Raw genomic sequence first — 14238 nt, forward strand, 5'->3', positions numbered from 1 at the left:
GGACAAGCCGCGGCTCAGGCGTCCCGGGGAGAAAGTGGGCAGGCCGGTTTGGAAACTGGTGAAGTGCACGGGCGAGGAGTTAGCGGTCTTGTAAGTGATGCTGGGACGTGGGGTGAGTGGAGTCTGTGGGAGCTGCCTCCGACCCCGGCATGGGGTACTAGCACCAGATGTCGACAGCAAGGGGCTCCCATTAACTGAACCACTGCCCTACATAAAAATTGGAACAAAGCAAATCAAAAAATAAAAGAGGGAAACACCAGACGAACACAAAGGCAGGCAGGTATCAAACAGAAGGAGAAGCAACAGGAGGGAGAGACAAGTCACAGGAGGAAAGAAAAGCAAAAAAAAAAGAGAGAGTTTAGACAAGCACAGTTAGGGGAAGGAGGTTCTCGAGAAATAATTCAACACGAGATGTAACGAGCTGGAGAACTGAGGTTCTGCGAGCGGTAAATAAGAACAGAAAGGATCAGAGCATCGGTAGGACGCAAACTGGCAGACGGCTCCAACAGAAGGGGACACTGTCCGGAGGGAAGGCATCCACACCATACACGGGCTCGACATGCGCCTTACCTGCACTAGGCGGGAGCAGCTCAAAAACCTACCGGGTTTTGGGGTGTTTCTTTTTTTTTTTTTTTTTGGCAAGTACAATTTTGCTAAACAGTACACTCTGCTTTGGGGAGGATTTTTTTGCAGAACTTCACCCGACGGTCGTGAATGCTGCTGTTGGGGACCATTTCTGTGGTCAAAATCGGATTATGCGGAAGGAGGATTTGGGGGCAGATTGTTTTTTTGGTAGTTTTGCGAATAAAATGTGTTTTGACTAAATGGCCGCTTTCTGAAAAAAACAACAACAGGAAGCTTTTTGGATGGCCTTTACCTAACAACTGCCTTAAAAATGAGTTTGTTTAATATTACACATTTGATTTTTGAGTGGTAGAAGAGCCTGGCAGCTTCCTGGGTTACCAATAGCGACATGTGGGAGTGAACTAAGGTACAGTAAATTAAAAAAATGCTGTTGAGTGAGAGGAACGGGCCCTGGTTTTGGCATTGCCGTTTCCATTCTCCCAGGGCAATACATGAACAGCCCCACGAATACCTTTTAAAAATCCCTCATTGTTTCATGACCTAACATTCTGAGACCAGACCTTTAATTTTTAGAGAGTGTTTTTTCCTGACTGCAAAAACATCAGGTCGTTGCTTGTCGGGCTGTTAATCAGCGCTTGTTCTGCTCTGCCCGGGTTTCCCAGCACAGTTTTCGGGGTAAGCCCGGCGGTGCTGGATGGAGAGGCGATTTTAGCCACATCTATGGGAAGAAGCGGCGATTCCCGTGTTGTCTGGGGGCGCGGGGCAGCGCGGGTGTCACCGAGCGCCAGCCCCGCTCTCCACAGGCGCTGGGGACTCACACGGCATTTGCTGCTCGTGGGGCCAATGCCTCACGTCTTTCACAGCCTGGAAACCGCGTCTTTGCCTTCCTCCTCCTTCATTTTCGCTCTCTCCCTTCTCTGGTTTCCCCCCCGTTTCGGCCTCACTCTCTGCTACAGACCCCCATTCCCATCCCAGGCACCTGCCCCACCTCCCACCCCTTGGTGACAGAGGAGATGGGGACCACCACCCGGTGACCTCCAACACCCCAACCTCCAGAAGATGACCAGCTTTTGCCAAGGGCCTGAGGCTTAGCACCTCAAAATTACAATACTTACAAAAAAAAGCAGAACTAAATTGTTTTGATAAGTATTAAGCTGCCTAAACATGTTTTTTTGCAAGATTTTCAAACTTCTTTTATCCAGGACCAATTCAGGAGATGGTCTTGATTATAAAAAAAATTAAAATTGTAAGGTCTTTTTTCAAAATGTCTAACGAGCTCCTTCCTGCCAAAACGTTTTGAAATTCCAAGAAGTTTCATCTCATTAAAAAATTTGTTTTTCCCAGATTCATCGTGAAATGGGATTTAGATTTAACAATTCACCCGCACTGAAAAGGAAATGGTGAAATAATTCACAGAAGATGCACAACGTTTCTCTGCGGGTCAAACAAAGCCGTGCGAGTTGACCCGCAATGAAACGGTGATAGCTTGGTTTTCTTGTCTCCTCTTTTTGCATTAAAAAAAAAAAACAACTTTGGAGAACTTCTTTTTGAGCCAAACCTGTCCTGATTTTTGGCTTGGCTTTAGCTGGAACGGGGCCACCTTGTTGGCAGGGTGAAGCTCAAGCCAGCCTCTCTTTTTGGGGTATCCAGGGGCCTCCGGGGACCTGGTGAAACCTGCTGGGCCACGTGCTCCTGGGAATAGCTGTGTCTCCCAAGGAGAGGGACTGACTAATGAAGAAAATACTTGAGAGTTCACAAGCACCTCGTTATGGAGCCAAAATAATGCAGGAAAAGGGCTGACAGAGCTCCTCGCAGACACCTCGTTAAGAGAAGGGGCTTCAGCTCATGGGGACAGAGGTGACATGCGGTTTGGCTATCTTTTTTAATCTATTGTTGGGTTTTTTTTCTCCAAATAACCAGGGGATGTATTACCAGCGCCACTCAAAGTAGATAACATGTGAGTGGATAAAATACACCAGGCTTTCTGTGCCCTGCCTCACTAAACCCACACGGGACCTGGGGGACAATACAGACTTCCCTGGAACTGGGGGAACGGGTTTCTAGAAGGCAGCTGATGTGCTAATGCTGATGGGCTCTTAACTACAGGAAGGTTTCGGGTTTTTAAATTAAAACATAAGTGATATTTAAAGTTCTGCAAGAAAGGAGAGACATTGTGCTAAAAATCAGGGCCATCTTCGTGCCTCTCAAAGCAGAGGGAGAAATTAAGAAACAGAATGAAAGACTTAAATGAAAAAACCCAGATGAAGGCCACTCGGAGACTGCAGCAGCAAAAGACGGAAAAGACCTGTAGGGCTACAGCTCCCTCTTGCTATGGACACACAGTCCTGGGTGCATCAGACCTCAAACCGATGTCACATCTGCTCCCAGCTGAGAATCCCAGACTGGTGGGGGCTGGAAGGTCCCTCTGGAGCTCCCCCCTCCCACCCCCCGCCAGAGCAGGGGCACCTCCAGCAGTGGCACAGGACGGCGTCCAGGCGGGTTTGGGATGGCTCCAGAGGGGGAGACTCCCCCACCTCTCTGGGCAGCCTGTGCCACTGCTCTGCCGCCCTCACAGCAGAGAAGGCCCTCCTCAGGTGGAGATGGAACTGCCGATGGTCACGTTTGTGCCCGTTCCCTCTTGTCCTGTCACTGGGCACCACTGGAAACAGACTGTTCCCATCCCCCCGGCACCCTCCCTTGGAGTATTTATCAGCATTGATAAGATCCCCCTCAGTCTTCTCTTCTCCAGACTGAACAGCCCCACGTCCCTCAGCCTTTCCTCAGCAGAGAGATGCTCCAGTCCCCTCATCACCTCTGTAGCCCTTTGCTGGACCCTCTCCAGCAGTTCCCTGTCCTTCTTGACCCGGGGAGCCCCGAACTGCTCTGCCACCTTCACAGGAAAGAAGTTCCTCATGTTCAGATGGAACATCCTATGGTCAAGTTTGTGCCCATTCCCTCTTGTCCTGTCATTGGGCACCACTGAAAAAAGACCGAATGACAGTGCAAACCGTGTCCCATGCTCTGGGTGTCTCGCGCAGCCCCTGAGCACCCACAGCAGCACCCTGAGCCTCTGATGCTGCAGCCTGGATGGTGCTAGGGACCATGCAGGGAGAGAGGAAGGCACAGGACAGGGTAAGGAGGCAAAAAGCTGCTCCACTAGTGGGAAACTATGAAGCCCCTTCGTTTAAACCCTTCCCCTGGGCTCTATCTCTTGCTGAAGGCAGGATTTGGTGTCGCTCCCCACGAGCTGAGGTTGCTGCAGGGGCTCCTGGCTGACAGTGTGGCTCAGCCCCTCCCGGCACATCCGGCTGGTCCCATTCCACCAGCGGGCTGCAAATTTAGGGAGATTCGGGAGAGTGGGCAGAGCCTCCCCTCTCGGCACAGTGGCTGTGCATTACTTGATGTTTCATACAATCACAGAATGGTTTGGGTTGGAAGGGACCTTGAAGATCATCCAGTTCCACCCCTCTGCCCTGGGCAGGGCCACCTCCCCCCAGCCCAGGTTGCTCCAAGCCCCGTCCAACCTGGCCTTGAACACCTCCAGGGATGGGGCAGCCACAGCTTCTCGGGGCAACCTGCCCCAGGGGATCACCGCCCTCACAGGGAAACATTTCTTCCTGATATCTCATCTAAATCTCCCCTCTTCCAGTTTGAAGCCATTCCCACTCATCCCGTCACTACATGCCCTTGGAAAAAGTCCCTCTCCAAGGATCCCGTTTGCAGGGATTGGCCCGAGGTTTAGCTCTCTCCCCTTCCACTCAGGTCCTGCCTTCTCCTGCATTCCTCCTCTCCCTTACAATTTCTTCTCCCAGCTAAGAGAGCACATTTGACGATTCATTTGACGCTAGGGAAATAGGACTTCTTCCTCAATTTTTAGAAGATTAACCTCTTCCACAACACAGGATAGCTCTGAAGCCCACGCGACAGCAGCCGGAAAATGCTGTTAATAAAAGCAAACGCTGCTGCAGTCACAGCTCGGGCTGGCTGGTGTCCCTCTACTGTGTTACATTGGCTTGTACCACAACGGCAAGGATTTCTTCGGCAACCCCCAGATGTAGGTGCTGGATTAACACAGCTGGCGGGGGAATGGTTCAGCTCAGTTGCCCCTGTCCCACGCCACGCTACCAGTCTGCCCTGGCTCAGAGACACTTTCCCCCCAGCTTCCAGTTCTCAGGTCTCCCAGGCTGCTCTGCCGAAACTGTAAGCAAGAGTATCCTTGGCTGCGGGGTCTCTGCGAGACATCTGGAGTCACTCAGTCTGTAGGTGGCTACTAAAGAACCACCGAGTGGCATTTCCATCCCTATTTTGGATGTGAAGCACCAAGCAGGACCTCAATGGCTTTACCTCCTACTGCCTGGCCTGCCTTCCCCTTTATTTCATTTATTCCCTTCCCATCTCCTCTATTTTAAGGAAGACGTGGAAAAAGTGTGTACATCCCTGGAAGAACTTAGGGCTCTCTTCCTACCCTGCATCTCCTCACCTGTCTGTGTGGACCTTGCTCCGGCCCTCCGTTGGGTGAGGTGGGCCTGCTCTGATCGGCAGACTTGGGCTGAGAACGGTCCCTACTGCCGTAGCGGTCGCACGAGTAGAAGCGCTGCTTTTCAGAGGAGGAGGAAGAGTGCTGCTTCCTCTCTTGGGACCGGCCGCGTTCCTGCTTCTTGTCCTTGGAAGAAGACTCACCAGACTGGGCCACTGAAAGAAGAACGTCGGTTGGGGGTCACCAACACAGGAGGAGCCCCCAGGTGTGGGGCAGGGAGGTCGTTCCATGCGGACGGGACCCCAAATCACATCAGATGACTGCCGCGCATCCCGAAGGCAGGAGGACAAGGCACAAATCCTTGTTTGCAAAGCACTTACCAGCTTCTCCATCGGCCAGCTGATGGGGGGACCTGTCCAAGGACTTCTGCTTCTTCTCTTTCCGCCGGTGGCAGCGGTGGTGATGGTGGTGATGCCCTTGCTCCGGCGGCATGCGCTCCAAGGAGTATTCGTAGAGGTGCATGGCGTGAGGGCGCTGCGGGGTCAGCGTGGAGACGGAGCGCTTCATGGGGCTGGTGTCCGGGATGGGCTGCAAGGCAGACGGAGGGACACGGAGCAGAGTGAGCGCCGACACTGCACCGCGCTCAGCTGCTTGGTTCCCAGCACGGGGAGGGTTATACAGTAAGAGAAAAAGGGAAGGAGGGGAAGGAGAAAACTGGTTAATTGGATATAACTGGAATGGGCAGAAGGACTTGTGGAATGGTAGGTCAAGTGCTAATTTTGAGGAGCAAATGGGATCTCCATTTGCTGAGATGGGCTCTGCTTTTAGCAGAGTGCCAATCCACAAGTACCATGGACGCAGAGCGATATGCAGCACTTCACACCAAACACAGCGTTCGCAGGAGTGGACAGTAGATGAGCAGGGGCATAGGGCAGCACAGTAGCCAAGCGCCTCACAAGGATAATTCTCCAAGACTAGTTTCACCCAAAGCTGCTTCAGGGCATGTGGTCATCCCAAAGCAACTCCAAAGAGGAGAAAGCATGAAAGCATTGCTGGGCATCACATGGAGAGGGAGAAAACTCAGGAACAAGTGGGCAAGGTACAGGCCAAGCCACTGAGAAATTAATTCTACCTCCCTGCAGTTGAAGATGACTCCCATCAAACACTTAAACTTCTCTCGTCCCACCATCACTTCTTGAAGCCCTTGTGGCTGGGACAAGCAGGATGGCGCGTATGTCCTGCAATTCTACTCGGACATCTCCAGAAATGACTACTTGTGTTTGCTATTGCTGTTTTCTAATCAACCGTAGCCAAACATCTGGACACTGAGTGCAGTAACACAGCCTCCCACGGGCACTGCTGCACCCTGTCCCTGTGCCGGTGGCAGCTCCAGACTCTGCTCCCTTCCCTTTAGGCTCAAAACCTTACAAAGATGCTCTGCAGAAACCAAGACAAGTGGACTGCAGGACAGCTATTCTCACAGTCTTTCTCTTCCCTACTGTGCAATCACCATGTATAAAGCTCAGACAAAAAGGGGACAATTCCCTTCTCTTTCACTCTGCTGGCCTCCAGTTGGCTTCGTGGTGGAGACAGAGCTTCATCCATCCTCCAGAGGCTTCCCTGGGTCTACCACTGCATCAAAGCTGCATGGCAGAAGAAAGACCTTGGAGCCTGGTGCTCCAGCCTGGTGGGGAAGGAGCTCAGGATGTCCTCCGGTCCCTCAGCATTGACCCCTCTTTGAATTCACAATCCAATATCTGCCTCCAACGATGGTTCTCGCAGAACATTTACTTTGTTCACTGTAACCTTTCCAAAGAGCCCTGTATTATTTTTACTGTCTCCGCTATTTTGTTTGCTCATCCTGAATTTCAGCTCTCCGCTGCCCCGTGATATTTACCCAGCGCAAAGCCAGTGGGCCCAACGGGCTGTCGCGGGCAGATTATCTCGCATGCAAAGGTGCGGTCGGGGCTGAATTTTTGTTTGGTGCTCTCTCTTCTCTTGCTAAGTAGTTACCCAAATTTCGATTGCCACTGGAAGGGCAAGGTGGAAGTGTTAGAGCTGGCAGGTTTGTGAGAGGCACAAGGGAGACCCTGCTGGGGTGGGGGGCACAGCAGAGCCCACGGCATCGGGGCGCCCCGGCAGCCGCCCCGGCAGCCGCCCCGGCGCATTAGCAGGACCAGGCTGGGCTGCATTCCCCTCCTCGCTGTGCGGGCAAGACTTTATACTGAGGAGATCCGCGTTTGCCCTCCTTGCTTACTGCTGAGCCTAAAGACGGAGGAAGGCAGAGAGGCCTTGGTCTTGATGGGCAGAAAAAAAGTGAAAACGCTCCCCACTAAAAAAGCCTATCCAGATTTCCAAATTCCACATCGGAGCCACCGGGAAGAGGACAACTGAGATTTCCCGACAAAATGCCAGCCGAATCGGTAAGAAATGAACATTTCTCTTTGGACTCTGGACCTGATTCTGCACTTATTCCAGGGACAGAAGCCCCCGCTGACACTAATGGGAAGTGGCAAAGCAATGAATACCCTTTCCATAAATCCTGCCAATGCTCTCGTTACGTTAACGGGGCACAGGCTCCCCACGAGCCTCGGGAGACTATACCATAACCCTCCGCAGAGTTACTAATTGCTTCTTCATTACCAAACCGATTGTTTTCAATTCCTAAATTCCTGTGCAACAAGGCATACAAAGACAAATAAATAAGCAAAACAAACAAACAAACATAAAAAAAAAACCCTGCTATTACAGCGTGCGGCGTGCAATTGTGGATCGAGGGAACTGCAGCAAAGTGGGAAGAGATAGCGGCTGCGTCGGTGCAACATCGGACTCCAAATGAGAAGGGAGAAAAGTAAAGGGTTAAGGAAGGTTAAATTATTTCTTAACATGAAATTTAATAGGATACAACTTAGTGCAAACTACATACTGCTAGGTAACTCCCAGGTGACCGTGCTTTGCTCCTCTGCAAACAATTCGGACAAGATGAGAGACATTATTTGAAGCAGCCCCACAGTACAGCCATTGTCAGACATCACGGCAGATGTGCAGCAGACACGATGACGACAAGGGAGGGGAGGGGAGTGATGGGGGAGGAGGGCAGCAAAGAGGGAGGGAGGAGGTGAGATTGAAAGCGTAGGAAGGTTGGGTGTTTTTTTTTTTAAAAAAAAAAAAAAAAGCGGAACATAAAAGGACAGAGGAATGAGAGGCAAAGAGAAAGGGAGACATCCCGAAACAGAAAGCATTGCAAATAAGAGTTATAAAGAACTCAAAGTTTGGGGGGAGCAGAAGCAGGACGTGAGAGGGAGGGTGGAGGGCATGGAGGGGGAAGACACACACAGAAAGTACATCAGTTATTCAGCTGAAGCTACAACCACCAAAACATTGTATTATTAAATGAGGTTAGAGCCGCCCAGGTATTACGGGCCTGATTCATGACGAGATTCGACAGCTTTCCCGCGGGGCAGCTGTGCCCTGGGGGACGCATACGGTGCCTCTGCGAGAGACGCTCGCTCCTGCAAACACCTGACTGCAACGGAGAGGAGTTTCCCAAGGAAAGGCTGGTGGTGCCGGCGGGGCTGCTGCCAACTGCCTTGCCTTGGAAGGAAAGATGCTACTTGTGGGCTGGAATAAAGGACAACTTTGTTCTGGGAAGGGGGAAGGGAGTATGGGTTCGCTTTGGGGTCTGTTCCTTTTATTAAGCATGTTGAGTAGCGCTCCTGATAACGCAGAGGATCCCAGCTCTCACACAAAGAGCGCAGTTTCCGAAGTCAGCTGGGAAATTTGCGAGCCGACGCAGTGGAGCTCGTGCCAGCCAGAGCACGTTAGCAGAAAGATTATATCTATTGGAGCTATCACTGTGTACGCAGTACACAGGCTTTTAGTTTTAGGGCTCAGCATATTTTTCAGGTTCTGCTTCCCACGGAGAGCAACGGAAGCAGCCCAGAGCCACGGGCTGCTCGCTCCTGGCTGCATCAATCAGCCCCTTCGAACCAGAGACACGGCTACGAGCGGCAAGGTGTTCAGGCACACAGGAGGCAGGACGGCAGCTGGAGAGCATCTGGGATAACAAGCTAGCAATGGGCATGGGAAATGCCCCAAAACGATCTGTGAGAACCACAAGAGCCTACACGCTAAGTTGCATCCACGAGTCGCTGTAAAAGTCAACTCTAGCGATGAGATTTCTTTACAAGATGTTAAATGGGGGAAATCCTCGACAACATTTTACTGACCAAATTCACAATAGAGCATATGCTGAATACTATGGGAAGACAAAAACAAGACAGGGAGGATGCTTAGTGTCTCGATGAAGCCTTCCAGCCGCAGGCTCCCTGCTATTTTCTGTACCTGCTACATTCATCAAAGAGAGTCACGGCACATCTCCAGCTTTCTGTACGGCTCGGGCGCAGGAGCGTGCCTTGACTGGCTGGTTGGACAGATGGCACAGCTGCCCATGGGAAACGTACACCTTCCAGGGACAGTGTTGTCCCCAGTTAATCAGAACAGACACCCGTGGGTAGGTAGCCATCAGTTAGCTACCCAGACAGAGGGATTTCTCTGGGTTGCTTTCCGCTGCAAGCAGGGATGAGTAGAACTGGGGACAGTGCTGTGTCTCCACACCACCACCCAAGCACGAAGGCTGGTTATCTGGCTCCAGGCTCAGCAAACATTTTTAAACCAAATATTCACAAGGAACTTCCAACAACACGGCAAGCAGAGAGAAGATACTGAGTTCTTGACCCACTCTCAGTCTCCCACCGCCAGTAAAGTCTCCCTCGCTCACCTGAGTTTCGGCGGCCAGGCGCGGCATGGAAGCCGCCCGCCCTTGGCTCTCCAGGCCTGGTTGGTGTTCTCCGTTGGCAAGTGTGGGGCTGATTTCCCTCATTTCTACCACCTGATTGGAACAAGAAATGGTTTCAGTAGCAAGAACATGAACATCAGCTTTGAAGCCATCAACCGAGCAGGCTTCTGATAAGCTTGATTTAATTGTGTAGAGATGCTAGTATGGGAAGGAGAGTAAATTAAGAGCTGTGGAGTGCCCAGGTTACTCTATCTAAAGTGTGGTCCTCAAAGACAGCAGTGGACCAAGCTCTTCCACCAGCCATGGCAATGGGCCCCAGCTGTGACCTCTGAAACCCCTCAGCTGAGGTTGTATGCTGATGGCAATGGGATTGGGACAATGGGACAAGTAGGAAGAGACAACCTTGAGCAACCTATCGCAGCAGACACATAATTCCTTGAAAAGCGTGTCCACACGTACAGCTATCACAGCGTAGAAGCTACCAGATTTCGTTTTTCTCCAAAATGTTCAAGCAAACTTGGGGTTGTAAGAGACAGAACACTGCTTGTCTCAAGGGACAGATCTACTGGCTACTGCATTGCACCCTGTCTTCACCTGTTTTTTCTAAATGTTTTCTAAAATGCCTAAAAAATCTGCTGCATTTCTAAAATCTACTGCATCTCACCCTGCCTTGACATCTTCACCCTGTTTACTCACCCGTTCGATGGGGATTTCTTCCGAGTGGCCTCGTTCAAAAGCTGGTGTCCTGGTTTCATAAAACACATCCTGGGTGCGTTGGGTCCCCCAAGAACTGGACTCTTTGATCCCACCCTCCGGGGCTGGCCTGTCAGCGGGAAAAGAGGAAAAAAAGATACTCCTTTGCAAAGAGATTTTGCTGACTGTATTGCGATGAAGGTAAACCGCTCAGATGACAGCCTTTGAGTTTTCACTTGTGAAACTAGTTGCAGGATAGGCACAGCTGCCAGTGAAGCTCTAAGGTCCCCTGGGTTCTGCCAGGGCCACTCCCTACACAGGCTGAAGATCCCATGAGCAATGAGGAAATCAAAACAGACATTACTTTTCTTTATTTTTTTTTCCCCATTAACTGAGGAAAACCACTTCTGCAGCTTAAGTTCTGATGAAGAAGAACGAAAAATTTTGGAGTTCCGGCAAATTATGTATGCAAGACCAGTCAGACATTGGTCAAACAGGTCTGTGGCCATGCTAAGGTACATGCACCGCACGGACAGTGGTACAGGTGGCCCTGGGTTTCACTGTTGGGTCTGATGTTGGTTTCCCCATCGGGTTTATTTGGGACATTTAAACTTCAGGTGTCTATCACTAAAAATCCATAGTGCTTGTGACCCAGAGGAAAGTCACCTGAAGAAGAGCAGGAAATAGAGAATTGATTAGGGATCACTGTTACTATAACTGTTTAGTAAGCTCTCTGTGGAGGTATTATTTTGCCCAAAGAGAAAGAGCCGGATTCTGTCCTGGAAAGTCTCAAGAAGCTCTTGCTCTTACCAAGTGTCACGAGCTCGAGGGATGACTTTGCTCCCAGGGACCTTTTGACTCCCAAGAACTCACTGCAGTGGTGGTGGGTGGGTTGGGGTTTCATTGTTTTGCAATGATCCCAAATTCCTGTGAGCGAACTCACACTTACAACGTGCCACGACGGAAAGCTCTCCAACTAAGATTCAGAGGAGACCACGAAGAAAACATGCAGCTCTGGAGAACCCAACGCTACCACCGCATGGATAACCGCACCTGAGGCGGCAGTGGGAAGCAGAGCCACACGGAGGCATTTTGGCAGCCACCGGTGGGGAAATTGTCTCAGCCACGGTGTGAAGCAGCTGCTGGTCTTGGTGTCACCAGCTGGGCTGTCCCACCTCCAGAGCAACTGAACCAGCAGTGGTCGGGGTTGATGCAGACACCCCGTGTGCCCCTTCTCTGCGTTGCAGCTTTGGCGGGGAGGTCGCGGGATACTCACAACGCGCCCCCGTTGTTGAGAGAGGCTGAGCTTTTCTGGCGAAGGAACGCCTTTGCGTTGTTGAATGCTGTGGGCTGGGTTTGCTCCAAAGTGGCCTTCAGGGGGTGGAAGAGTGACACTGGGCCGGGCTGCGAAGCAGAAGGAGAGGTTGTCAGAGTCAGAGCTGTGTATGGAGAGGATGGGCTGCGGTGCCTTTCCTAGCTAATAAAAAGTCCACTTTGTCACCCTGAGGGACCAGCCCAGCAGAAAGCACCCCCAGCCTTCCCCTAGCTGGAAGAGGCTCTGAAGGACACTTGGTGCTCTCAGGTCTGCGCAAGGCAAAGTTGTGCTTCAATCCCCCTTCCCTCTAACAAAGTATTTCCCCCGGTCACCCGCACACAGCAGGGCTTTCCTCCACTGATGGGACCAAAGGTGGCTCGTTGTGACACTGGGTCTGCTCTAGCCTCCCACCCGGGAGACGGACAGGCCGGCCACGCTGGAGATCATCCAGGTCACCATCCTGAAATCAATAGGCACGTGTCCTACCAGAAACCATTGGGGTTTCAATCCCAAGCCAGTTGCATGGAAATATTTTCAAGAAATTGTAAAAATCTTCAAATCTATCAGAGCCAAAAGGATTTTGAATAATTCCCATTTTCAAAAGTAACTTCAACATTTTTTAGCCAAACTATCGTCAGCTTTCAATAATTCTTTGGTGTCCCAAAGAACTCTTCTGGTGCCTCCCAGTTCCTAGGCCACTTCTGAAAACAGGACTGCCAAAGAGGAAAGTGGACTGCCAAATGTGACTTGACGTTTTTTGGAAAAGACCTTTCCAGAACTACTGGAAAAGGCAATGGCAACAATATATTTTTTTGTTTGTTTGTTTGAGACAGACTTTCAGGGGAGGCTTCCATTTTTGAGACAGCGTTTTCAAATCCCGCTTGGAGAAACAGCCAGACTTTCTGGATGAAATGTGGCAGTGACTCTCTTGAGAGGTGCCCGACGCTGGAGAAGAGGCTGCCCAAGAGGGAGGACGGAGAAGGTCACCTTTTGGCTGAGTACCTGGCACAGGCCTCCGGGCGGCTGGTGGACTTGTTCCCTGCTGTTCTTATTCTGCTTGTAAAAGTCGAATATCATCAGCGCTGCGTAGACCTTCCCCACAGTCATCTCATCGGCTGGCAGAGGATGGTGAAACGCAGCAGAGACGTTCAGGTGAGGAACGGGAAAGGGTCAGGAGAAGAGCAGAATAAGTCAAAGAGCACAAGAAAGAACAACAAATGGGCATGAAAAGCACAGAGAAAGAAGAGGAAACGTGAGAATAACGAGGCAAAACAGACACAGAAAAGTGAGGGAAAGAAAAAAAAGAGCAAGACAAGGTTACAACAGACTTCTTCAGATCTTTGGCTGTTGCTTCCTTTCCCATCCGAGGAGGATGGCCCCTGTCTCTAACTTTCTGCGGCAAACATTCACAGAGACCCTGTAGAAAAAAACAACCAGGCAGGAAAACTCTGTGGCATTGTCAGCACTGCCGACAGAAGAATTGCTAAATTAATACCAGATCCACAGCCAGCCTTTTATCAACAAAGAAGCCTTATTCCCAGTTCTTTGAATTACAGTCAACCGGGGCATAATGGGCTAATATAGACAGTTAAGGCGAATTTCATTTTTCCAGATGTCTCTTTTCACCCTCACGGCTCCGCTCCCGGCCGTTCCCCGCGCGGCACGGCAGCACTTGCTGTAGAGCAAAGAGTTAAAGCAGCAGATATATAGGCAACAAGAGAGGAGGGGAGGAAAAGACTTAAGCAGTCACTACCCACCGATTTGCACCTCCTCGCCTCCCTCGCTTCTCTTAATTAACAATGCCTTTATTGCTCTGCACTGTTTCTCATTAATCAGGAATCCAGAGCCCTCGTCTGGGCCAATCAAGATAACGGCAAACTTTCCATTTTCTCCGCACATTCACCCAGGATATCACCATCAAGTAACACAAAGGCCTTTAGCCCCAAAATACCTCTCTTCTGATTCCAAACTTCTCATTAAACCATAATTTTCTTCTGGTTTTCTGAAGCCTAGGTGGTAGAAATTGCTCTCCCATCCTGTACGGCACAGGCTGGAGGCGGACACAGCTACGAGAAAGCTCTGGAAGAGGCCACACAGGGCATCGGTTGGGTTGGGTTTTTTTTTTTTCTAAGTAGAGGAGATCTACTGTAGCATAATGAAATACATGCCTAGATGCGACCTCAGCTTCCCCGCTCACTGCGTGACCATGGCATGGAGGTGCGGGCTGGGAACCTTGCGGAGAGGACACCTAGAAGCTGAACTGCACTTGGTTTCTTGGCAGCATCCTCTAGATGACCGTGCACCTAGACAGGGCTAGGGACAGAGCGGGCAAGGAGGGAGAAACACTCTGGGCTCCTTAGGTGGCGAGGA

General features: G+C 50.9%; 1 protein-coding gene across 1 annotated transcript in view; it reads right to left on the bottom strand.

Moving 5' to 3' along the window:
• The window catches only part of CACNA1B (calcium channel, voltage-dependent, N type, alpha 1B subunit), a 424961-nt gene that overhangs the window by 114491 nt on the left and 296232 nt on the right, over window positions 1-14238 (bottom strand). Inside the window, 8 exon segments of the mRNA XM_009888006.1 lie at window positions 9-207; window positions 5066-5277; window positions 5443-5650; window positions 7989-8024; window positions 9843-9953; window positions 10557-10683; window positions 11830-11957; window positions 12871-12983. Of these exon segments, the coding sequence (XP_009886308.1) occupies window positions 9-207; window positions 5066-5277; window positions 5443-5650; window positions 7989-8024; window positions 9843-9953; window positions 10557-10683; window positions 11830-11957; window positions 12871-12983 (1134 nt within the window).

This window comes from Charadrius vociferus, unplaced genomic scaffold (genome assembly GCF_000708025.1).
Source record: "Charadrius vociferus isolate BGI_N301 unplaced genomic scaffold, ASM70802v2 scaffold1040, whole genome shotgun sequence".
Classification (NCBI taxonomy): Eukaryota; Metazoa; Chordata; class Aves; order Charadriiformes; family Charadriidae; genus Charadrius; species Charadrius vociferus.